Source organism: Mus caroli, unplaced genomic scaffold (genome assembly GCF_978045245.1).
Source record: "Mus caroli unplaced genomic scaffold, Mus_caroli_1 scaffold_17, whole genome shotgun sequence".
In the NCBI taxonomy this organism is placed as follows: Eukaryota; Metazoa; Chordata; class Mammalia; order Rodentia; family Muridae; genus Mus; species Mus caroli.
This window is the reverse complement of record NW_028227272.1, coordinates 54,311,572-54,336,650: the sequence shown is the minus strand read 5'-3', so window position 1 is coordinate 54,336,650 and position 25,079 is coordinate 54,311,572. Positions and strand designations below refer to the sequence as shown.

General features: G+C 43.1%; 1 protein-coding gene across 3 annotated transcripts in view; it reads left to right on the top strand.

Annotated features, from left to right (window-relative positions):
• Cmss1 (cms1 ribosomal small subunit homolog) overlaps positions 1-24,582 on the top strand; it is a 298,119-nt gene extending 273,537 nt beyond the window's left edge. For all 3 annotated transcript variants that reach the window (XM_021185162.3, XM_029470283.2, XM_029470282.2), the window contains exons 3-10: positions 8,601-8,675; positions 10,269-10,398; positions 13,830-13,889; positions 15,180-15,282; positions 19,105-19,165; positions 19,629-19,716; positions 22,795-22,883; positions 24,299-24,582. In XM_021185162.3, the coding sequence (XP_021040821.1) occupies positions 8,601-8,675; positions 10,269-10,398; positions 13,830-13,889; positions 15,180-15,282; positions 19,105-19,165; positions 19,629-19,716; positions 22,795-22,883; positions 24,299-24,382 (690 nt within the window). In that variant the 3' untranslated portion in view covers positions 24,383-24,582. The remainder of the gene's footprint in view (positions 1-8,600; positions 8,676-10,268; positions 10,399-13,829; positions 13,890-15,179; positions 15,283-19,104; positions 19,166-19,628; positions 19,717-22,794; positions 22,884-24,298) is intronic.
• Positions 24,583-25,079: the final 497 nt, after the last annotated feature.

The following is a 25,079-nucleotide window of genomic DNA, read 5'->3' as shown; positions in this document are numbered from 1 at the left end:
ACAAGAAACAGTCCATTAAAACATGTTTGTTCTCTGTTTCTGTTATAATGGTTTAGATACATGGGTCTGCTGTCACATCTTTAATCAGATACCACTGGGGTTGTGGACTGAGTGGGGTCTCCACTGGAGAGTCTACCCTGAAGCCCACTCATGTGCTTTTGACTCAGTCCTCTCTACAAGAACCCAGTGCATTGCAACTGGCTTCCTCTGTTGCTCAAAGAAGTGCTGAGCAAGAGTCCTTAACCCTGAAGTCTTAATGACATAGGCTTGGAGTTGATGCCTTATTATTTCTGCCATCTTCTGTTAGTCTACTTCCAAAGGGGAGAGCCACAGAGAGGCCTGAAGACACTTGAGGATGATCAGGAATAGACTTAACTCCTCCATTTCTTTCCAACCATGAAGCTAAAGGGGAAGCAGAGCCAACAATGGCGGTTGAACGGGTATAGGTGGTATAGGTCGTTTTGTTCACAAAGGGGAAGCAGGGAAATAGCACAAGGAGTCATTGTTCAGAGGAACAATTTGACAGTGTTTCTCTCTTTTTTAAAATTTTTATTACATTTATTTGTTGTGGTCGTGGTGGTGGTGGTAGTGGTGGTGTGTGTGCATGCATGTGTACATGCCACAGCATATAAGTGTGGAGCTTATAACTTGAAATCACTTCTCTCCTTGCTCCATGTGGGCTCTGAGAATTGAGTTCAGGTCGTCAGACTGAATTGCTCAATTAAGTAGTGAAGCCCAGAACTAATTCTTCGCGTCTTTGTTCTGCTTCACGTTATTTTTTTCCTGCAAAGTCTTGTATTTACAACTGGGCAGTGTTTCTAGTCTGCCTCCCGACCAGAAGCGAAGGCTCCCAGGAGCTCTCTCCAGTTTATCCTCTGACCCTGTTAACACAAGCTAGTAATGCTAGGAGCCATGGGACTCAATGGTGGTTAATCCACAGGTAGAAACAAAAGACTTTCCCCCATAAGCCCATAGAAGGCTATGTTAGGCCCTTGCTGAAACAACAGAGACCATAAGGGCACATGGTTTGGGGGAAAGACCAATCTGCAAAGTATAACCTAAGTTTATTAAAGAGTTCTTCCGTGACTGAGTAATGCATAGCTCTCCTTTACAAATGGTTTTGTTCTCCGTGCTTTGAAGTGGATAAATCTAGAATAAGTTATATTTTTTTCTCCAAAAATCATATTTTGATCATATTCACCCTCAGTTTCCCCCCAACCCCTCTCATATCTACCTCCTATGTCCCCCTCCTCTGTTTTTACTTTTATTACAAATAAAAATTAGCCTACCAAGTCCAATTTGTATTGCCCATATACTCATGGATGTGGAGCAATCCACTACATGGCCAGTCCTCCTGGGAACACATCTGAAGGAAAAGTCACTCCCCCTTCATCAGAAGCCATCAGCTATCAATAGCTCCTCAGTTAGGAGTTGGGGCTCAGGAACCCAACCTCCATGCTAGAGTGCTCATCGGCTTAATCTTGTGCAGGCAGCCACAGTTGTGAGAATTCACGAGCACAGCAGTCCCATGTGTCTGGAAGACATTGATTTACTCCAGTCCTCCGAGATCTCTGGCTCTTAATAGTCTTCCTGTCCCCTCTTCCACAATGATGGTTCCCAAGCCTTAGGGATAGTGACAACGTTCCATTTGTGGCTGAGCACTCTATACATTCATTCTCTGCACTTTGGCTGATTGAAAATTTATTAATCACTGTCTTCTGCACAGAGATGCTTCTCTGGCAAGACCTGTGAGCTCCGATAACCTGTGATTACTGATATATTAATTCAGGGAACAATTTGATGCTTGGGCCATTTACCAACATAATAGAACTAGGTTCACTCTTGGGGTCTGTGAGCACCACAGTTATACATCTAAGTGGTATACCATTCCAAGTAACAAGATGAACTGTTGTGCCACCTCTTCATTCACCATGTGAACCATCACTTTGCCTGGTGATGTCAATACATCCATGCGGAATATACTGCCTATCCATCACTTACTACCTGGCTCGGTTGTCCATGGACCATGGTGGCAACACAGTGCCTTTGTTGCAGTATCCCTTACAGAGAGCCTGAAATACAGCACAATGCCTATGCCATCCACCTCAGGTCACAGAGACATTATATCATCATCTCACATACAAGATGAGAGAGAAAGACCACACTTACATAACTATTTCATTTTGTTATTATTTTAATCTAACTGTGCCTGCTTTTAAACTGTTATACACAATTAAAGAAATAAACATGTATGTCCTGAGTTTGGTTCTGCCCTTTAGCCTTTTAGTTTGAAGGATAGCTTTTCTGGATGTGGTAATCTAGACTGACAAGTGTTTTTCCTCGGGGCTTCTTTGCTTTCCTTCCATGCCATGATTTTAGAGTGTCTGCTTAGAGATCTTTGGTTATTCGGATGGGTTGCTTTGATGTGACTCAGAGCCTTTTTATCTCACTCTTCCTCTGATGCTGCTCTTGTTCAGCACACTTGCTATGCTAATGAGACTGTGGAGGTGAAGTGTCTTTTTTAGCCATAACTGAGAGTTCTCGGAAGCCTCCTGTATCTGGATATCCATCCATTTCCCAAGGTTTAGGGATTTTCCTTTATTCAACCTGTTTTCTATCTGTTTGTCACGACCTCCCTCTTCTTCTATACTGATGGCATCCACAGGACTTTTTTTCTGTATTCCTGTATGAATGCTTGCATTCTTCATCTTTGCCTTTAACCCCTGACAATCTGCCTTCCACCAGATCTGTGCTACTTAGGAGACTCTCCTCAGTTATTTGACCTATTGCACTTCTCTCTCCCAAATTTCTGCTGTTTTTAAAAATCTCTTTATTGAATTACTCTTTAAAATCCCACATTATCTTTCTTACTTCACTAAGATATTTGTTTGTATGCTTTTTTAATTCATAAGTCATCCTTAAAATAATCGCTTGAATTCTTTGTCTAAACTTTCTTCCACTTTGCTGTTGGAAGGCCTTAAATCCACTCAGAAGGCTGTTCGTTAGACCCACAGTAGTCATGCCATCTAATCTGGCACATAGCAAGCAGCAATGGCAATAGTCTTAGAGATTTCAGAATGTATCTGGCTGTACCTGCCAAGTCATCAAGGAATGGCACTATTTGAGGATTAGGAGATATGGACTTGCTGGAGAACGTATGTCACTAGGGATAGGCCTTGAAGTTTCAAATGTCCAAATCAGGCCTAGTCTCTGTCTCTGTCTCTGTCTCTCCCCCACCATCCCCTATGGATTGGGATATAGCCTTCAGCTACTGCCCCAGCACTTGCCTGTCTGATGCCATGCTCCCCACCATGATGATAATGGACTAGACCTCTGAAACTATAAGCAAGCCCCCAATTAAATGCCTTGATCATGGTGTCTCTTCACAGCAGTAGAACAGTGACCGAGACTCTGTTGGCTCTGCTGTGACCAGACTTTACATGAGCCCAGTGAGCAGCGTCTAATGGCACCTGATGGCAGATGGTTCATACTTTGGTAAGGGCATCTGCGTCCTGATTTCAAGGAGGAATCAACGGGCTGTTAGCTTCCATGTGGACAACTGCTAGAGTACCACAACTTCTGATTCCTGTTGTACTCTGGTATATCTCTCCTTTTGCATCTGTTGTTCCCATGGTGTCCAGTTCAGAACCTGCCAGTTCTCCTTCCCATTAGATAACCCACGAATTGAAGTCTCTAAGTATTGTCCAACTATTAGTACCAAGTATCCCAGGCCAACCCTCAGAAATCACTACTACCTATTGCTCTAAACTCTGCAGAGTGGCTACTTTCACTTTCTCATTCCTCCAGCCATGCAGTCTCTATGATGACTTGTAGCCACTCGCTCCTGTTCTGTGTTCCTACCCATGCTAAACATGTAACCTGCATTTGTAGGGATGAGTGATCTCTTCTCCCATACTGTGCGTAGCTTAGCTGTTTGTTCAGCCATCAGAGGGAGCTCAGTGGCTTGAACATCCTGCATGGCATTGGTGATAGAGCTTGTAGATGCTAAACCACATTGCTCTAAATATGTATGCCACCATTATAGGATTTGCTTCTGTTTGTTTGTTTGTTTTGTTTTGTTTTGTTTTTTTCGAGACAGGGTTTCTCTGTATAGCCCTGGCTGTCCTGGAACTCACTTTGTAGACCAGGCTGGCCTCGAACTCAGAAATCCTCCTGCCTCTGCCTCCCAAGTGCTGGGATTAAAGGTGTGTGCCACCACGCCTGGCTAGGATTTGCTTCTGTGCTGTCTCAGAAAAAGCTTTTATCAAAGGCCTTCGATCTCACCCTTTCTTGGATAAGCTCTTTGTGTTGTTACTGAGGTGGGGCCAGTGGTGGAGTCTATCTGTTTTAGTGCTTTCTATACAGCCAGCCTTTGCTTTTCTAGCATTGCATATTGAACTTTGCCACCTCGCCTGTGTCTGATATTAGAACTCTATTGGAACCATTTGCTCTGGTTGTTTTGCCATAGCACCCATATGTACATTTCTGAGCTTCTGGTAATCTCTCACATAAAAGGACATTGGCAATAGGACATTCAGATGTTTGCCTGTCCTCATTAGTATAGGGAAGCATTTCAGGTATCTCCGTCGTTGGCTGAACAGGCACTTATCAGGAGAAAGGAAGCTGATCCTGGAATCTAATGGAGGCTATACGACATTCAACTGGTAGAGTCATGTGTTGAGGGGAATCCCCCATTGTGTGCCACATGTTAGCTAGAGTAAGATGCTGAGAGTGCACTGGGAATGTCAGGAAGCTTTTAAACCTCCAAGTTTGCCTCTAGTGACACTTTCTCCAGCAAGGCCACACCTCCTAGACCTCAATGGGGGCCAGCTGTTCAAATACCAAGCCTATGGTGCGGATGAGGGGTGCATTTTGTTCAAACCACTACAGTCTTCTATATAATGAAACATTTTTTGTAGAAGTTAGGCAAGACAACAAAAGGTCCAGGGCCACTATCTCATGACATGGAACTGTGACCGCAACCTCAGGAGAATACTCGGAAGGTCTAGTGTTGACCACTGAAAGTAAATAGAGATTGGATTGAAATCCAGTAGCTCAGGGAACCAAAAAATATGTCAGCCAAGTCTAGGACAGCATAGAAAGGCTCTATCACTTCTCTATTGTTCAGTCAGAAAAGCAGAGCTGAGCCAAGTGTCATGAAAGGGGGAAACTACCTTATTTAGCCCTCGGTAATCTATGGTCATTTTCCAGGAACCGTCTGTCTTCACAGGCTTTGGGCTTGGTGAATATGCTCTATGCCTTCTAATTCCTCTGTTGCTATAATTTTGTCATAGCTCCCAAGCAGTCTATACTGCTTGGTATCTGCCATGTATAAACACTTACAATAGATATCTTTATAGAAGAAGATACAACCCTAAAAGGAAAGAGACATTAAAAGAAAAAGAAAGGTAAATGTTTCCAGTCCCCCGTGGTGACCAGTCTTATGGGAAGCCAGCTCAATCTGCATGTCTGCTTTCATCGGCTCCCTCGTCTGTGTACCACCTGACCAGGGGGCTCTCGGTGCTGTTTGACATCCTCCTCTCCCCTGTGGTTTGTAGATAGGACTGGCTGTAATTCCTGTAGATGGTCATGCACCTCAGGACAAAATGGGAGGAGCCGCAAGCTGTCTGCCCTCTGGTCCTAGTACTGTGGGCTTTCAAACCTCTGGTTAAAGGCAGAGGAAGCCCTGAGAGGTTACAGAGATCTGTACTACAGTGGATGTTCACCTTCATCATCCTCTTGGGAACTTTCCTCAGCTCCGACGAATGCATAATCACCTGCAACCACTTGATCCTCCCCTCCGCCCTGAGCTCTTGGGGACCCTAAAGAGGAAGTGACTTCTGCTCTGCTCTCTGAGTCCAGCTGACTTCCTGCCACATGGACTCTCTATACCTCTGTCTTGCAGCGAGACCAGCTCTCCTGACTAAATTAGTGGAGAAAATTCTGTGTATGACCCTGGCAGTTGACAGTGATAGAACAATCCAGGGAACTTCCCTAAAACCCCAGGCTCAGGTTTCAGGTTTCTTTTTTTTTTTTTTGTCTAACTTGAGAGTCAGAGTTCCACTTATTTGTAACTCCAAAACTGAAGCGCTCGTACCCTTAATAAGTGAGCTCACTTTTAGATTTAACTTGATTCATGTTTGAATTAATCAGCTTCTAAGCCTAATTATACATACGTAATCAGTCCATCTAACCCTCTTGAAGGCCAGCAATCCTGAACCGTGAGCCTCACGTGACTCCTTTAAATGACCCTTTCACAGGGGTTACCTAAGAATATCAGAAAACTCATATTTACATTATGATTCATAGCAGTAGGAAAATTACAGTTGTGAGGTACCAATGAAATAATTTATGGTTGGGGGATTAGAGGACTGCAGCATTAGGAGCATGGAGAACCAGTGCAGTGGGGAAAATCTTCATATGCTAAATAAGAAAACACAATAGGTGCCTGAGCCTGCTTCCTGAACACTTTGATAATAGCTAACAAATGCCAGACTTACGAATTGGAGGTGGGGGTAGAGGGGTGTTTGTTATGGGTTTTGTTTTGAGATAAGGTGTCTCTCTGTGTGTCTCTTATCACTGTCTCTCTCTCCCTGGGTGATCTGGAACTTACTGTGTTCTGTTAGGTCTCAAACCCAGGACAATGTGTCACTCAGCACCTGTGGCTCTTTGCAGAACTTCTCACCCTGCCCCCGCCCTAATCCTCTCTTCTTCTTCAGCCTCAGCCCTATATAACTCATGTAGCATTTTGGCTACACTGCTCTCAGGCCCATGTGGCTCTCTTGTTCGGCAGTTCCTCTCTTGCTCTCCCTCCCCTCTCTCCTCTCATAACCCAGTTAACTTACTGGCCATGTTCAGCCTGGACTCTTCCCTTGGCCTGCTTTCTCCCATATCTCTGCAGTACAGATCGTCTCCATACCTCAGGAGCAGTCATGGCCTCCTTTTTCTTTCAGGTTTTCATTCAGGAACCTCATGGCAGCCTTCCTGCCTCGGCCTCACAAGGGCCGGATTGTAGGCCTGGGTCCGGTGTATGCTTTAAGGGCTTAACTAATTACATCCAGACCTTTGCTTAGAAGAGCTGAATGCTCCCTTGTTCTATAATTGGATGCTTATGGCCATCTGGCATCTTCTGTGACATATTAGTGGCCTTGGCCCAGTTTCTTATTGGCAATGTACGAACATTAAATTGACATTAATCTACATCCACAAGACAGCTTAAGTTTCTAAGTAAGTGAGACAGTATCTTTATTTTCTTAAGCTGCAAGGCAATTAGTCTTTACAGGTTTTTTTGTTTAAACTGTAAAGAAGCTAAAGATTAACGATAGCCATGTTATTTTAATCTCAACCCTTTAAAATCTACTCTACTTCCTAAAACTGTATCCAAATACTGTGTCACTGGTCCAATGCCTTACGTGACAGTCACTATATCCCTCTTTGACTTGAGGCTATAGGCATTCCTAATCTGTGGGTTCTGTTGTTGTTGTTGTTATTGTTGTCATTGTTGTTGTTATTGTTGTTGTTTGAGATAGGTCTCACTTTGTAGCTCTGGCTGTCCTGGAACTCACTATGTAGACCAAGCTGGTCGAGAACTCACAGAGGTCCTCTGCTTCTGCTTCTTGTGCAGCGATCAAAGGTATGTGCCACCATGAACAGCTTCAATCTGCTCTTTTTCTTAGAAAGATTCATCTGTGGTCATTTTGAGCAGCACAGTAGAGACACGGTTGCTCTCGCTGGTGGCTGACTACTTGGAATGAATCTAACATAACAATTCCACTTTGCATCTTACTTGGCAACCTGCTTGAAATGTTGCGTAAACATCCAGCACAGGAAACATTTTATTTTGCTGCTTATGATTAATACATGTGGAACCTGCACATTCCGTTTTATAAATCAAGGCTTTAGTCAAAATTTCCTGCTTTTCTACCTTAAAAAACAAAACTTACTTTAAAAATAGCATGGAACGATACACAGTTCTTAGGGTTAAGGCCACTGGCAAATCAATTACTCTTGGTGCTATAGTGTGGAACCTGTATTCAGAGCATCAGCAGGAATGTTCATTCTGTAGTCATCTTGAAATGACTACATAGGTACAGCTGGTTTAGTGAAAGCCTAAGTAAATACGTGCTCCTTCAGATTCTCTTTGTGCTGTTGAAAAGAGGGAAGGAGAGGCTACTACAAACAATGGCACTCAGGAAAGCGCAGGCTTCTGCATGAAGCTCATGGAAAACTTCAGCTGCTCTAGTCAGGGGCTGCCTTGCCACATCACCATTTAAACACATCTATTTCTGCCCTTGGCTTCCATCTCTAATCATCTGCACACATCAAGCACACATAGACACTCATTCACTCACACATTTTGATGTCTGTTCAAAGATTTTTTTTCTGGCCTTACGTCATCTGCACTTTTTGACTTTCTCAAACTCTGTCGCCTCAGCTGCTGCTGCCTAAGGGCTCCAGTGGGCTGTGCAGCATCTCTGTGGAATGTTCCCAAGGTCCTCTGAGGAGGATATGCTGAGCAGAAGGTGCTCTGGGAGTCATGCCACTCACTGACACTTCATTGCCGCAAAGATGAAAGCTCTCTTGTTTATATTTCTTCACAGCCTACTGAGTGTTTCTTGACACAAGCAAAGGAACCCAAAGCAGAGGACTCTCGGAAGACCAGGAAGTGGAAGAAGGTACCAGCAACAGTTTGTGACAGTGGTGTGGCCACATGTGGCATCCATGATACTTCACTCTGTCATACTTCCGGGAAGCTATTTTTCAGTCCCTGACTTAGTGATTCTGAATCTGTAAGATTCAGTGATTCGAGATCCTTTGAACTTTCCGCAGGCCACTAGGAATAAGTTTTCTTTGGGGAACTAAAATGAAACTTTCCTGACTGCCATTTCACTCCTGTGAAACACAGGACTGGGTTCTCACTGAGACTTCTAGAAGGAGCCTGGAGTGCCTCCTGTGCTCACCCCTCTGCTTTTATCCAAGTCCATCACCACCCTCCTTTTCTCATTTATTCGGTCTTTTAAACCTTCGACTCAAGTAATAATGAGAAGAAAACAAGCACACAAAGGTACTGTAGTGTATTTCTAACTCTGATCCAGGCCATAAGTTAAAGGCAGACACTCTCCCTTGCTTCTAAATGATGTCTCTGCTCACAGGGAAGCCTCTTGCTCCTGGACAGACTTTCTAATTAGCTTTTCCCTTCTACCACAGCAGTGTGGTTTGCCCCCTGCCAAGCAGGGTGTGCTGCTGAGGTCACAGAAGGAAGTGCTTGGGATGAGAGAAATGGAGGTCTCAGCCAATTAGCTGTTTAACAGCAGGTGTTCAGAAAGAAGCAGGCCACTCTGGTTTCTTCTCTCACAAATGGTAAAATAGGAAGGTGGGACGTGCCAGATTGGCTGAAGTTTGGCAGGCCTTTAGAGAAGTCCTTCACTTCACTTTGACTGCTCACTCCCTCTGGACCTTAGGAAGCCTTAGGTTCTGGAGGTTTGAGGTCAGAGGTCTAGCTAGTTTAGCTTGGCTAAGGCCATGTTAAAGTGCTAACCAAGGTGTCACTGGTAGGTCAGCACCTTTGATGGAACCTTGAGTAGTTCTGACAGTGCTGTAGAAATGAGCACATTGGGGCAGAGGAATATCTCTTTCTGGGTCTTTGGAGAAACATTAGAAGTAAATAAAGGAAGTTTATGATAAAAATGGATAATCTTGCTTCCCTGTATAGCATGCATGTAATAAGTTCTATACAAAGCAGTCCACATCAAAAGAGATGTGACATCTGTTTTCTTGTGTCTCTGTGAGGCCTTCGGCTTGTCTCCGAGACCAGAAGAGTCAATGGTCATGTCCACTTTGCATTTGGCACCCATGCTCAGCTTAATCTGCAGAAGTCCAGCCTGAGGCTCGCCATCTAAACAGGGTGCACGGGAAGTTCTCCAAATCCCATTCTTTCAAGAGTACAGACCGTATAAGAGTTAAAAAGAAGTTTCCATATAACAAGACTTCTAAGACTTTTAACAGAAAATATTTTGTGCTGAGTGGAAAAGTTTCATGTCTAAAAGATGCAAACCAGATATTACAGGGAGCCCACTAGATCATCTCTTCATTTTTCAAGCACTCACTATGTCGTGAGGCTTCCCATGGGGGATTTTTTAAAACTCAAGTTCTTTCTCGGCTATCACTAAATGCTATATGCCTTTTAAATGCCAGAGTAATGAACCTATACCATAGGCCATTCTAAAGTCTGTGTTCTGCTTTCTTCCACCCCCCTTCTCTTGTTTTAGAAGAAAATTTCTGATATTCTTGCAAAATCAGAGCCCAAACCAGGGGCCCCTGAGGACCTTCAGAAGCTGATCAGGGACCATTACAGCAGCAGCCGTTCCGTGATTGAATTAGAAGAACTGCACCTACCAGGTACAGCCAGGCTTCTGTTTTCCTAAGGAACAAACTGGGTTCAGGTTTTGACTGTTTTGTAGTTAGGTGCTCCACATTGAAAATTTATCCCTTTTCCACGCACACACTCTTAATCCTTGTCCCTCCATCTAGACATTTTTAACTGTTAGTGATTTATATCGGACATTAAAAATGTATTTGCAGAATTGAATACCAAGATTTATGAATGTACTTTATCTTTTACTGAAAAGATTAATTATTCAGCATACAATCTTATCAGATGCTTCAAGGGGTAAATGTCTCCAATGAAGAGAAGATATTAAACTCACAAAAGGACATCTCACACCTTTAAAAAGTGTTGCTGGAGAACTTGATTGACTCTTCCTGTAAATAAGAACTTTAATCTTGGCAAGTCTGTTAGAGCGACTCCTGAATCCCAGAACTCCAGACATAGTAGGATCACAAGTTTGAGTCTAGCCTGGGCTATAGAGCAAGTACTCTATCCCCCCCAACTTTTTTTAAATCTTTATTAATTATTTTAGTTTTGTTGTTGTGGGGTTCCAATTGTAAAATAGTATTTGGGCCGTACCCCAGACTCTTTCAAGCCAACTAGCTAAATGGGGTGATAGAATTCTGCATTTTCACGGAAGCAGCTAGAGTTTGAGGTCTGTTGCCTTTGTAGAATGAGAAAGTGCTGCACAAGTCAAGTCACTGCTACTCTGAGCTTTTAGGTTGTGATACATCCATAAGGTTCCTTCCTCAGCAAGGATAGAAGACAGATGTTAACCCGAAAGCCAACCAACCATAAGGAGCTTTGGCACTTGTGTTGCAGATAAGCTGTTTCCAGACTGCGGGACACAGCTAGTGCCACGTTGGGAAAAGGTCAACAGAAGCTGACTTTCCATTCCAGCTTTATGCTTTCTAGAAGCCTGAGAAGCTGAAGAACAGCCTGTTCCTGCATAGTTACAATTCTTCTGGGCTCTTTCTTAAGTGTTCTTTGGGGTTAGCAGAAGGGGTTCCAAGACAGTTGCCCTCTGGGGAACTGGAAGCATACACTTAGATATAAATAGGAGCAGGATTCTAAAGTTTACTGAGCCTGGAGGGCCGCTCCTCTCTTGGAGGGCTGTGTCCTGGCTGCTCTAAATGAGAGCCGGTGTGTCCCCCAGGCTCTGGTCAGCCCGAAGCTGATCAACAAACCTCGAATCCTCTGCAGAACTGTTAAGAGCTGAAGGTTAAAAGACATCCTTGGGGTTCAGCTGAGCTCCATATTAAGTCTGAGTTATATTATTGTTCTAAAGCTCCATAACACGGCTGGATAAGATCATGGGCTCATGGATGCTCTGGGGAGGTGGGAGTGGGATCGGGGTGGATATGTTAGAAACAGCCAGAAAGAACAGGCTTTGTTTTCAGCTAAAAGATGACTACTTGAGGCATAGTCAATTAAGGCGTATGAGAAGGTTTCAGAGAAAAGGCCCTGGTCACCACACAAAGACCAATAACAGCCTCCAGAGGCAGGAGCCATGTTAGCTGCAGAGATAGAACACCACTCGCTGTTCAGAATCAGCTAAAGAAGGGGTATGAATGTGAAAGTATTGTTCCAAATCAGTTTGTCAAGTGTCTGACTTGATTTTAATTGCCCTGTGTCTGAAGGGCAGGGACATGTCCTGTTAATTACTGTTAATTGTGCTGCACACTGCTAACATCTTTCATGTGGGGACTTAATTAGGGATTTCCAGACCAAAGACTCTGGGAGCTAATTGACCTCTGCTGTCTTCTGAGAGCTGCTTTGGTTTAGATCAGTGACCCTAAGTAGGCTCGCTGCAACCAACTCACCCAGCAACGCAAACAAGGGATTCAAGCCAGAAGAGTTCGTTCCTGCTCTGCTTTGGGTAGACCTCTCCACATGAGTCTGATCTTGTCTCAGCTGAGAAAATTATATGTTTAAAGGCCTTCAAGGGCTCCCTGCCTCTACAGAGGCAATAACTGCAGATATTACATAAAATGAGTTCTAGGTATTGGGTCACAATACAAATGTCAAACTTAAGTTGGTAATGCTTCACTCCCTAACACTCTTATATTTACATAGAAACTTTTTTCATAGAAAGAGTTAAGTTGATAACCGTATTACACACACACACACACACACGTATGCGTGTGCTCAGAGTTAATATTGTTACATATCCCATGGCTGTCACAGAGCAACAAAAGTCCTTTTTATTCTGGTGTGCTACATTATATTTTACAGCTAGGCTGAATTGTGTTATATTTTGGTACATCATTCCCATCTTTTCAAACCGTATACTATAGTGCCCTTCTCCATAAGCATTTCCTCTAAATAGTCACTATGTTTTTATAAATGTATTCTTCCATACCATGTTACATAGGATGTACATTGTTAGTCTTATCTAAATTACATTTGCAGATCCACTCATTCTGTTTCCTCACATCAGGCTCACTTCAGATGTGCCAGATGTGGCCTTGTGCACATCTCCAGCATCTGAGATGCTACACAGTGCTGCAGCCCTTTTATCTGTCACAGAGCCCTCACCCAGCTTCCCACATGTAGACACCTGTATGGCCTCCCACAACTCAAGATCCTGAACATTGCCAAAATTAATCTTTTTTGTGTATCCACTTACAGCACACACCAAAAAAATTTCCTGCCATTGTTTATCCAGAAAATAAATCAGGGGATCACAGAGTATACAATCTTAATATTATTATTTTCCAAAATAGACTTCCCACTTGACAGTTCTTCCTGCAGTTGGCAAGTGTTACCATCACCCCACGTTCTCCATAACTCTGACTGTTGTACATCTTTCTAATATTGGTCATTCCTCAGATAGTTCCCTCCCTGCTGTATCAGTTTGTTTTCCTGGATAACTAATGGACCTGAGGTTCTTTCACATATCTCGCCAGTTCAGCTTTCCTTTGCATATTGCCTCTTTCATAGACTTCAAATGTAATATGCTTCGTCTCTTGTAAACGATATGCAAAGCCTTTACTTCACTATTCTAGAGTTAAAGGTGCCTATCCCACGGATGAGCCTTGGTGATCCAGGACACAGTGGCCCGCCCCATATATGCGCAAATGACAAAGAATGTGCTCAATGGGTTACATACATATATTTGTGTACATTTGTGTTTAGTAATAAAAATAACAAAGAGGCTATCAGTTTGAGAGTGGGGGCATGGAAGGGGCTGGAGGGAGGAAACATAAGGGGGAGGGGAATGAGGTGATTATGTTTTCAATAAAAATGTAAAAATAGAAATAACATATGAGGAAAACAAAGTCTGTTGTTGCTACTGCTGCTCTTTTAAATAACACTTTAAACAATGAGCCTCAGGTCGCTCGCACTTTGTAATCCGAGTAAGAAGGCACCCTTCACGTTTAATCTGCTTTGGTCGTGTGCTTACAAAGCTCTCAGCAAAGCGTGTTTCTCATATTTCTAGACTCCTGCTTCCTCAAGGCCAATGATTTGACTCACAGTCTCTCTTCATACCTAAAAGAAAGTAAGTAAAGTCTGATTTTTAAAAAAAACAAACAAACAATTATGAAGCAGGTGATTATTCTAAAACAGGAAAGGGCTGAAGTCGGGTGCAGGAAGATCAACACTTGTTCAAGGCTACAGAGGGGAACTCAGAAACCCAAAATAAGTAAATAAGGTTCGTCTCTCTAAATTAAAACAACAAAAAATTGTACCACATTTAAAAGTTTCTAGCTTAAGTAGATATGGATTTGGTGCTATTTTCTTCCTTTCCTGGGTCGTGCTCTGTGGCCTCAAATTCATGATTCCCTGCCTCAGCTTCTCAATGTGCTGAGAACATAAGCCACACTATCATGCACATTATCTGATGTACAGTTTTACTGTTTGAGTGTATTCCTGTTTTGCTCTGGTTTGGGGCCCCATCTGGGGTTTATAATATACTAAGATTAGTCTAGGGGCCCAGACAGTGGCATCCTAACCTAGTGCCTCCTCTGAACAGTCCTTGAACTTGACCTTGTTATTGGAATGATCAGGAAATTGAACTTTGTGGTCTGTAGGAGCTGTGAGAACTTCAGGTTCTGTGTACACGTTCAGAATCCACACCTAGCTATTACAGCCAATCTGATTTGATAGTTTAGCTTGTATTGTGTACCAATAGAAAAAAACTAAATTATTCATATCACAATATCATTTCCTTGTTTCTAGCAATGCAGTGACTTTTGAGAGATTGACTGTCTTCTCTCAGCCTTTCAGTGGTATCTTGACACCCAGTTCAGTTCATTAATCATTTCTCAGAATTTAACCTCACAAATAAAAACCTAAATTATAATAGGAATAATATCCTGGCATTAAAAAGTTAAAAATATTAAAAATTCTAAGCCTATTTAGTAAACATAATAACTAAATATTGAATTTGAGGCATTATTCTCTGCCCTATTTTAGGTCATGCTGGATATCTCTTTAAAATTTAGCATAGGCTGGGTTTGGTGGTTTGTGCCTCTAATCCCAGGCAGGTGGATTTCTGAGTTCCAAGCCAGCTACAGCTGTGCTCTGTCTTTAAACAAGCAAAAAAGCTAAACTGTACTAAAATCTAACATAATTGAGTCAGAATTTTCCTATTGGTCAACGTTGTCTTCAAGCATTAAACATAAATTTTATCTGCTTTCTAAAGTAGCAGAAAATGTAACAACAGTCAGTTCTTGTTTTGTTTTGTTTTTATATTCTTAAGCACTAAGAAATAAACAATTGAAGAATATCCACCATTGGCAGTGCTATTTTGCTGTGTTCAGAATGGTTTTTGTGATCTGTGTTTCAGTCTGTCCTAAGTGGGTAAAACTTCGGAAAACCCACAACGAGAAGAAGTCGGTCCTGATGCTGATCCTCTGCAGCTCCGCTGTTCGAGCCCTGGAGCTGATCAGGTCAGAAATCTCCCGTTATGTCTCCTGAGTGCGTTCTGCAGAACTGATACTTGCCGCCTCTATATTCTGTGTGCAACAAGTAAAACAGAGCCCCGCCCTATGGGATTGGCGTTCTGTTGGAGAGGCAGAAGACAGGCCAGTACAATTCGTGACAGTATCCTACACAGTAGTGCATTATGTAAAGAAAAGTAAGGCATAGGATGAAATATCCATGGATGGCATTCTTTTAAAGGGGATGGCATTAGAACGGAGACTTAAATGAAGCGAAGGGCAGAGCTGCGCAGCCTTCTTAACCTTAAATCAGAGGTGGACTTTCAGGTGTGCAGCAGTGAGCCCTGAAGTAGGATGCCATGGGAGGATTTGGGGCAGAGGAATGCTCTGAGTCATTTTAGAGGCCCAGTTACACTGCCATGTGGAGAACCACACTGTCCAGGACAAGGGCATAAGCAATGAGAGGGCACTAAGCAGAAAGACAGGATGCAAACGGAATGGTCCAACTCAAAATAACAAGGAAAGGCAGGGTACCAGGGAATCAACTTACCAAACCTACATACAGGAAGCATCATGAGATGGAAAAGCTCTTAGATTCAAGTGGGTACCATGTTCTCGAGAGAGGAGACTCGGTGTTGTGAATACGCCTGCTTTACTTGGGATCATCTACAAATTTCACAGGTTCCAAGTAAAACTCCAAGAAAATTTGTTCTGTTTAACTAGATAAACTATTTTTAAAATTTTTCAAAAACATACAACTAAAATGGCCAACAGAGGATTACAAGAGACCACTTAGAAGAGGCCCATCCCTTCCAGACAGTCCATGAATTACAGAGTCTCAGTGGTGCCGTGTCTGGGACTGTCACATGTGAAACAGGCCCAGGTGCGTTTGACAATGTAGCATACAGAAAAGTTGACAAATAAGAAATCAGCAGAGGAAGACAGACTGTTCAACAACTGTGTTGAACAACTGATTAGCCATCTGGAAAAATAAAGTTGGATTCATATCTCACCCCTTCTACCAAGATAAATTCCAAAGAGACCAAAAATCTAAAGAAAAAAATTATGTATTAAAGGTAAGTTGGTGCTTTATTAAGGGCTTTTACAGGTGTCTTCAGTTGATGAATTCTTGGGGGAAAAAAAACCTTCCACTGGACCTGTGTAACATTCAGCTTACAGAGAACAGAGGACAGATGTAGTAGGTGGCACTTACAGGAACCAGGCTTTAACAGGAGACAAAACAAAGGAAGTTTATGTCTTGAAACAGGAGCTTTGTCAAGAATGCTAAAGTGCAAGTGCGGGGACTCCACGGTGACTTAACATCTGTTTTCCTAGATGAACTAATCGAATCATGGTTTTAGAAAAGAAGTTGTTAAACTTTACTAGTCCTTCAAACTCGTCTTTCCCCACCTCAGCACACACATTAAACCTTACCCCACATTCCCCAGTAAAGTGAAATTTTCAAGTACGTCTGCTCCAAACATAACTGCATAACTGATCTTCAGCAACCCAGTCTACCTGGGTAGACGCCTATACTGGCTGGCCCTGAAATCAGAGCATCTCACGTGACATTTCAGCATTCTATTGGACCACTACAGAACCCATTGCAAATTGACATGCTAATGGCAAAGAAGCTCGCCTGCCTGTGACCTCTTCAAAACGAGTTGTCATATTGATGTGAGCTTCTACTCTATATAAATTCCTTTCTAAGGGGCATAGAAGCACCGAGTGGTCACATTTCATTTACCAACTGTCCCAAGCTCTGTTATGATCCATTTCAAGGTTAAATGAATTACAAAGTGTCATTTGAACAGGCACACACACCAAAAAAGCCTATTCACAAAGACCAACGTTTAGTAATTCTATCTTAAGGACTTCTGTTCCCTTGATTGCCATGATTCCTGTTGTTCTCCTCATTACCCTTGCAGTGGAAAATGCTATGTGTAATTAAGAATTTACTTGCAATACAAACTGGATTGTATGTCTCACTGTCTTGCATATCAGTATGTTCCCCCTGGTCAACATTGTTTCTCAAAACATAATGACATATTAAGGAAAGCGATATCCCTATCTTCAGTATCTAAATCTTAACTAAAAGCTTATTTGTTCATTAAACCCACTTTAACTCAAAACAGAATTTTAAGTGACACACAGAAATACATGAAATGAAAAACAGGTGGTTAAAATAAAGAGGAAAACAAAAACACCAGAAGATCAGATGAAGCCAGCTGGAACTGGTGTTCGTTGAGCCCTTCCGTAAAGCCTTCTAGGTTATAGAAATGGCCCCAACCTCTGTGGACAGAATGTGTTCAGAAACTTCAGTTCCCAGATCCATGGCATCCTGTGAGTTCAAATTAAAAAATAAAAACTGGTCCCAGGGTGACATCGTGGTACCGCCATTAATGACATCTATCAAACAACAAAATGAGCAGATGCTGTAATCTGGCTGTTCATAGGGCAACCATTTGTCGAGTCTGAGGCCCCACTGTCACAACAGTCTTCATAAAACCTGTCCTCTAAGGTACCAGCAGACCAGCCTTGACCCTCAGAACTGATCATCTGCATTGCTGTGGATAGATCTAAAGTGTTGAATGCCTAGAACTAAATGGACTACCTTACCTACATACCAGATGTTATAAGTCAGCAACCTAGGCTGATTTTAGCCCATAGCACTCGGTCCCTAAAATGTTGAAACGAAGCTGAGCCTACTGCTGCCTGCATGTGATCCCAGCACTTGGGATTGGCAGCAATGGGGGCTTGCAAGTATGAAGACAGCCTGCATAACAGGTTCAAGAACAGCCTCGGGTATAGAGCAAGACCCTGTAAAGACTTGGTGTGTGTGTGTGTGTTGGTAGGTAGAGTGATTGATTTTCAATTCATTGGACATATAAAAATATAGATGTTTGGTGTCTTGAAAAACCCTTAATGCTGGACCCATAACTCTCATCTTGGTAACTGGCTTAACAACTGACCCCTTTAGGGTCCCTGGTTCCCCCCACTCACAGCTGCCACCTAAAGAATCGCCTGGCTCCTTCACGACCCACTCCTGCCCTCATGGATCAGGATATAGGCCTGCATCCTTTTCCTTCCTTCCTCCTCCCCTTCATTCCTTCTCTCTCTCTCTCTCTCTCTCTCTCTCTCTCTCTCTCTCTTTCTCTCTCTCTCTCAGACTGGAATTGTTTCCCATATGAAATTTTACAGAGAAGTTCAGTCTACAAAGTATGAATGTGGGGGCCGTTGTGCTACGACATGAGTCCTTCTCGCTGGTGGGCTCATCCTGTGCTTCTCTGTCTGGCCACCCCAGCATCCCCAGGTCACAGCAGAAGTTACTGCTCTGAGATTTCCTCCTGTGACCAGGTTTTTTTAAAAGACATATCACGCAGAAATACATGGGAGATTCTCTGCCACACACCTGAAACACAGAAATTCTGTTTAGAGAACAGCAGATACACATGTTTGAATCACCAAAGAGGCCAAAGTAGGCTGAATTTGAGCTCAGAAGCACACCCAGATGTGGGCTTGAACAAATGGCTTCCCCCATTTCTGATTCTTTTTTTGAGATAGCATTTTGCTCTGTCACCTAGGCTGGTCTTAATATAACCACAATCCTCCTGCCTCAGACTCTTAAGTGATTTCACACACGCATGCCTGAAAGCCCAGTCCAATTTCACTATAGAGACAGACTTGCCTAATGATCTTCTTGTGTTAAGATATAAACATGACTGTCCACATTTAGAACATTGTTTTAAGGGATAAGCTATAATTTGTAAATTCTTAAATGAGTAAGTTGTTACAATCTATTAAATGCATTAATTCATCCCTTTTCATTAGGTCTCTGACAGCATTCAAAGGAGATGCCAAAGTTATGAAATTATTTGCAAAACATATAAAGGTAAGCAAGGGCCTGTAGCTCTGATAAGAGGTGAGTGGTCCCCAGTGGCTCCTGGGACCTTCTCATTTCCTTCCAGCCTCTTCAATCTCCTTGGAAACCGTTGTCCTTTATCCATTCTTGATATGACAGCTAACAACTGTTAAGGTTTCCTGCATTTCATGTCTCCACATGGCTCCCTTGACCTATGCAGTCATGCTCTCTGCCTTGCTCCACTCCTGATCACTCCTGAACAAAAGCTGACCTTTCTTTCCCAATTCCTTGGGTATTGACCAGTTTTCTTTAAAAAAAAAAAAAAAAATGGCCCTATTTGGGTTTGGGTGGTTTTTTGGTGGTGGTGGTGGTGGTTGGTTGGTTGGTTGGTTGGTTGTTTGGTTTTGCATAGAGATAAAATGCTCTAATATAGCCTGTGGTTACTCTTTCTTAATGATTCTTCCTTTTCTTCCCTATCTTCCATTTTGAAAAGGTCCAGGAACAGGTAAAGTTGCTGCAGAAGCGTGTGATACACCTGGGTGTGGGGACTCCTGGGAGAATCAAAGAACTTGTCAAACAAGGTATGAGATGGGGATAGTGAGAATCCTGTTAGGAGCCAGACCTTTGCCTTACCCTGTGTAAGTCTGGGCAAACACATTTGCAGTGCAAAAAGATAAACAGGAGGAGGACTGTGGCCCACTGAAATGCATTTGCCCAACTGAACATGGTCAGATTCCAGTGGCTGGATTGCCGATTGCCAAGGGGTTCCACACGGGCTTCACCCATCAGCTAGTTGAGAAACTGGTAGAGCCCGCTATGCTGAGAATTTCCTTCTTGGATAAATGAGGCTTGATCCTCAGAGATTCCTATTCTGGTCATAATGGGATAATAAACAGACTGAAATGAAAACATCACTTCTGGCCAGGCGTGGTGGCGCACGCCTTTAATCCCAGCACTCGGGAGGCAGAGGCAGATGGATTTCTGAGTTCGAGGCCAGCCTGCTCTACAAAGTGAGTTCCAGGACAGCCAGGGCTATACAGAGAAACCCTGTCTCGAAAAAAAAAAAAAAAAAAAAAAACCAAAAAACAAAAAAGAAAACATCACTTCTGTAGATAAAACAGGGATATTCCAGAATATTCTTTCAGCATGTGTTTCCCTTTTAGTGCTTTGCACAGAAAATATTCCAGAGACCTGCTGACCTGCAGGTAATCCTAGTTCCTGCTCTTACCAGACCTTCAGGATGCTAGGCAAACAGTCCCCTGCTGAGTCCGGGCACCTGTGCTCCTGTCACTGAGTGATGTGAGACAAAGCTCCTTTCACTGAGCGGCCTGTGCTGACCTTTCTCATGGTCTCCATCCCTTGCCACCCGAGCTGCCAAAGTTATACAAGAGCCTGGAGACCAGTTCACATTTACTGATTTCATTCTTCATTTTCAATTTTTTGTACAGTAATGTGAACTTGTCTTCTGTCGGATCTATTTCTGAATTATTTTGTATTTGTCAGATGTTGTATCACCTGATACAATATTGTATCAGGAGGGATCATGTAAAACCCCTGCCATTCCTCTCCAGATGACAATGATCCGCAGCTAGTTAAACCCACAAACTGCAGGGTTCTGTACAGACAGATGGCGAAGAATTAAGACACTGGAGGTCTCTGACAGAGATGGGAGACAAACATTTTTTGAATTCCTACTTGTAACTGGTGTTATGCCGAACATCCTTTGTGTGTGCTATCTAACTAGTACCCAGAGCATCCTTGCTAGCTAGGACCTGACTTTTCTGGGATAAAACAGAGCCTCAGAAGAGATGAGTGACTCCCACAGTCTCAGGCCAGGTCTTCTTAGTTCCAGAGCCATTTCCTTTTCTGTCACCAGATCCCCCACCACCTACCAACAGGGCCCTTTTTAGATTTAAAATAGGAGCAAGAAAGGAGGGAGACAGACAAAAAGAAGCTGGCCTAGATGTTGATTAGATTTCTACAGAGTTGGAACACTTCAGTATGAAAGCCTGTTTCATACAGAAAAATAATGTTAAGGAGCTGTCGATTATTTGTGTTATCAACGAAAGCTTTTACTTATGACTCTGATTAGATAGATAGTTTAAAATATATTAGCCATAGTGTTAGGATACATGTAAGGTATTTATAACTCATTTTGTTACTGTTATGACTTAACACGACAAAAAGAGATATCTGCGATACTGGGATCTGTAAAACCACCTTCAGAATTGTGGTGCTTTAATTTAGCAATTATGGAGACTTTCTGACTATGAGTCCGTGAGAAAAGCAAGATGATACAGAGTGGGTGGACAAGATGGCTAAGATGACGGTAAAGGGGCTTGCCACAGAACCTGAGTTTGATTTCTGGAAGTCACAGTAGAAGGACTGACTCCTCCTCTAAGTTGCCCTCCAACCACCGTATATACTCACCTTAGCATGCAGGCACGCGCACACATACACACACGTACAAATATACATACACTAAATAAATGCATGTTTTAAAAAATGTGGATAAAAAATAAGTTACTTTAGAGATAAGTTCTTGTTAATTATAACTACTATACTGCCTTTCAGTCTTACTTCTACATAACTATATATTTGTATGGAGCAGAGATCATATTACATCCCACATGTTTACAGTGTGCTTGTTTTGTGTGTGTGTGTGTGTGTGTGTGTGTGTGTGTGTGTAAGAGAGAGAGAGACTTTATGTTATAAATATATGTGTCTCACTTAAATATTTATATATTATAAGGACTTTCCTTGTCAGGAAATTGATTTGCTTCTCACTTGTAATATCTATGTATTACATTGTCTGCCATTCTTTTGGGATTGATATTTGAATTTTATCCAGTTTTTTAAAAGTATGCATAAAACAGTGATCATTGCAAGTAGCTTTAAGCTTCTGGTAGCTTTTTTTTAACTGAGTCATCACGGAAGGAAGGCTATTTTGTCAATGCTTGTTTTAAAGCTCTGGGTAAAGGTGGTTCCATTTAAGAGGGGGCTTCCCTGTTAGCTTTTTCCAGCACTGGGTCTCTTTTAAGGGAAGACTGTCAACCTGTTCTCCTTTCGCAGTTTCCTATCAGGATTCCAGTGAGAGTGTTTTAAATAAAAGTATCGTAATGATAAAAGGCATGAAGAGTCTCTGGGGCAGAGAGGGGAGGGATGAACAGGGAAAGGCCATGGGGAACAGCTGAATGGAGAGATTCTTCAGGCACACAAGACCTGGCTCTCCGACAGTCTTGCTGTGCAGTAATCCTAGGTAAAGCCCGTAGCAGAGTGGGTGCAGTCCTTACATGGTTTACCAGCCCCATCAAAGAGCCTCCCCAACCTCATCCTTCTCCCCATCCCCTCTGCCTCAGAGTCCTGCAGAGTCTGCTGCTCTCAGCTCCTCTGCGGCCCACGAAAAGCGGGTCCTCAAATCAGGAAGATGGAGACCCCAGCCTCCACCCGTGAGGATTGCCGGGCTTCACCAGAGTGGCTGCTCTGTCCTCAGAAGCAGGGGCGAGCTGCTGCACGTGTTTCCCATTAGGCAAGCATCACTGTGCAGAGGCCCGCGGCTGGGGGGAGAGGACAGCAAGTGAGGCAATCAGGAAGGCGAAAACCATTTTACTAAGCTGATGTCGGGGCTTCACGACCGCGACTCTCACTGTGTCTTTCAGATGGCCTCCATTTGAACCCCTTAAAGTTTCTGGTGTTGGACTGGAACTGGAGAGATCAGAAGCTGAGGAGAATGATGGACATTCCCGAGGTACTGTGTAATCAGCACTTGTCTTTCATCTTTTCTCTTCTCCGATTTGAACTTTTGAGTTCAAACACGGTAATAAAGCCTTTGACATGGGAAGCCAACACATTCTCACTTTGGAAATCATTTCTGTCTTTAACGCTGAGGTCACTACTATAGAGCCGTCTCATCCGCTTACACGTAACTGTATCCTTTCCATGTGTGGTATGGAATCAGCTTGGTTGCTCACTAAATGGCCATGGCTCCTGCCCCACCAGGACATCTGTACTTCAAAGAAGCCAGCCGATCTGGAGAATTCGTCCTGTCCCCATCCCTCCCAGAGCAGACAGTCATCTTTGCCATTCCTTCTCATATAGACATTTTTGGCCAGAGAGGGGGAAGAGGGGCTGATCATCGCTGCTGGCTTTGCCACATTTTCACAAAACTACTACATAACTGACAAAGACGTGTTTGTTTTGTGGAGGGTTTTTGTGTCTCCATAGATTCAAACTGAATGCCGGAGTGCCTTTGTGGGCACAGCACAGCTCCCTATATAGCTATGAAAAACTGCTCACTGCAACCATCATGTAGAAATTTTATTTTGCCACCCACCATGTTACTTTGGAGCAATTTTTCAATCTAATCTGATGGGGGGGGTGGGAGATCAGTGGTTATGTAATAATAAACAAGGCTGTCGATCGCCTACCAGAACTACTATCAAAGAGGCTTGGGATTACGCCTCTAAAGCATGCTGTGAGTTAATTTACCACATAAAACTGCTTCCCCACACTGAACAAAGTTCATAATAATTGGTTGGTGACTTATAATAGGCATTAATTCAAGTTAAAAAAAAAAACATTGGCTTAGTTTCCTATGCATGCACCCATATGTGAGAAGGAGCATGTAAGCACGCGCGCGCGAACACACACACACACACACACACACACACACACAAATACACACGGAGTTGTCTCTGTATCCATGAATAGTCTTTTAAACAAGAAAGTACTTAGCTGTGAGGCATGAGTCCAGATTTGATGATTTCCATTATAATGTTAAATCTGAATAATTCACTATAACAGTGTCAAAATATTGTAGTCATAGACATTTTTGTTACGTCCCTGCCATTAACAGTTATCTCAATCCTGCATTGGGTCTTTGCATGGAATCTGGGCTACCAAAAGCACCCTGTGCAGTCCTTGGGGCACGTTAAGCATTTCCTTCTGGATGCTGCAAACATAAGGGCACTTTAATGAAACTCGTGTTTTGCACAGTACCTCTCTCTCTTCTGCCTTTTGCCTAGAACTAGGACTTTCGTCCTCTCTGATTCTGGCCACAACAGCTGTCTAAATACATGGGACCCCAGGGGTTGGCATTGTTCACCAGGACTATTTTTGTTTGATCGTAACCTTTCTGCTGTTTTGTTCTTTTCTCTCATTTAGATAAGAAAGGAGGTTTTTGAGCTTCTAGATATGGGAGTGTTCAGCCTGTGCAAGTCAGACTCCTTGAAGCTGGGCCTTTTCTAAGCCTGGGTCCTGATGAAGAGTCCAGTTGCCAACATATTGCAAGCACTCAGTAACTTACTCCACCGTAATTATGATAAGTTCATCACCCAGTGGATCCCTGAGGCTGCCTTGTGGGGATTCTTTGACAACTGTGAGCCTGTCTTTGGGCTCATACCCTCAGATAATAAAAGCTCTGCCTGTGTGTGTTGTCTTGTTGAGCAGACAGTTTCTCTTTCTCCTCTGCTTTGACTCTGCAGGAGACAAGAAACAGCAGCTGAGACACTGAGCCACTTCCCTCTCTGAGCTTCAGTCTTGTAGGCTGCAAAGTAGGAATGCTATCTCAGAAAACTGGCAGAGACCAGGCGGTCATGCACATGGAGCAGGTACACTGAAGCATGAGGGCAGGGCTGAAGCTCAAAAGTAGGCTCCACAGTGAATACCAAAACCCCCACCATCCAAGGAAAGGACTCCGGTCTTAAGTGCCTTTACTGGCCTGGGATGAGCCCCACTTCCCTCATTTAGGATTGGTCAGGTTAGACAAAGAGAAGCGAGCTTCTGGGCTCACAGCCCTTGTCAGGCAGGTCATCGGGAAGGGAACCCACAGTGAGGAAATGGAAGCCTGTTGGGTCTTTGCCACAGCTGAAAACAAAGCTGGAAGTGCAACAACGTGTTAAGGTCTCTTCACATCTCTCTGCCTGTCAGGCGATGTCTCCTGCAC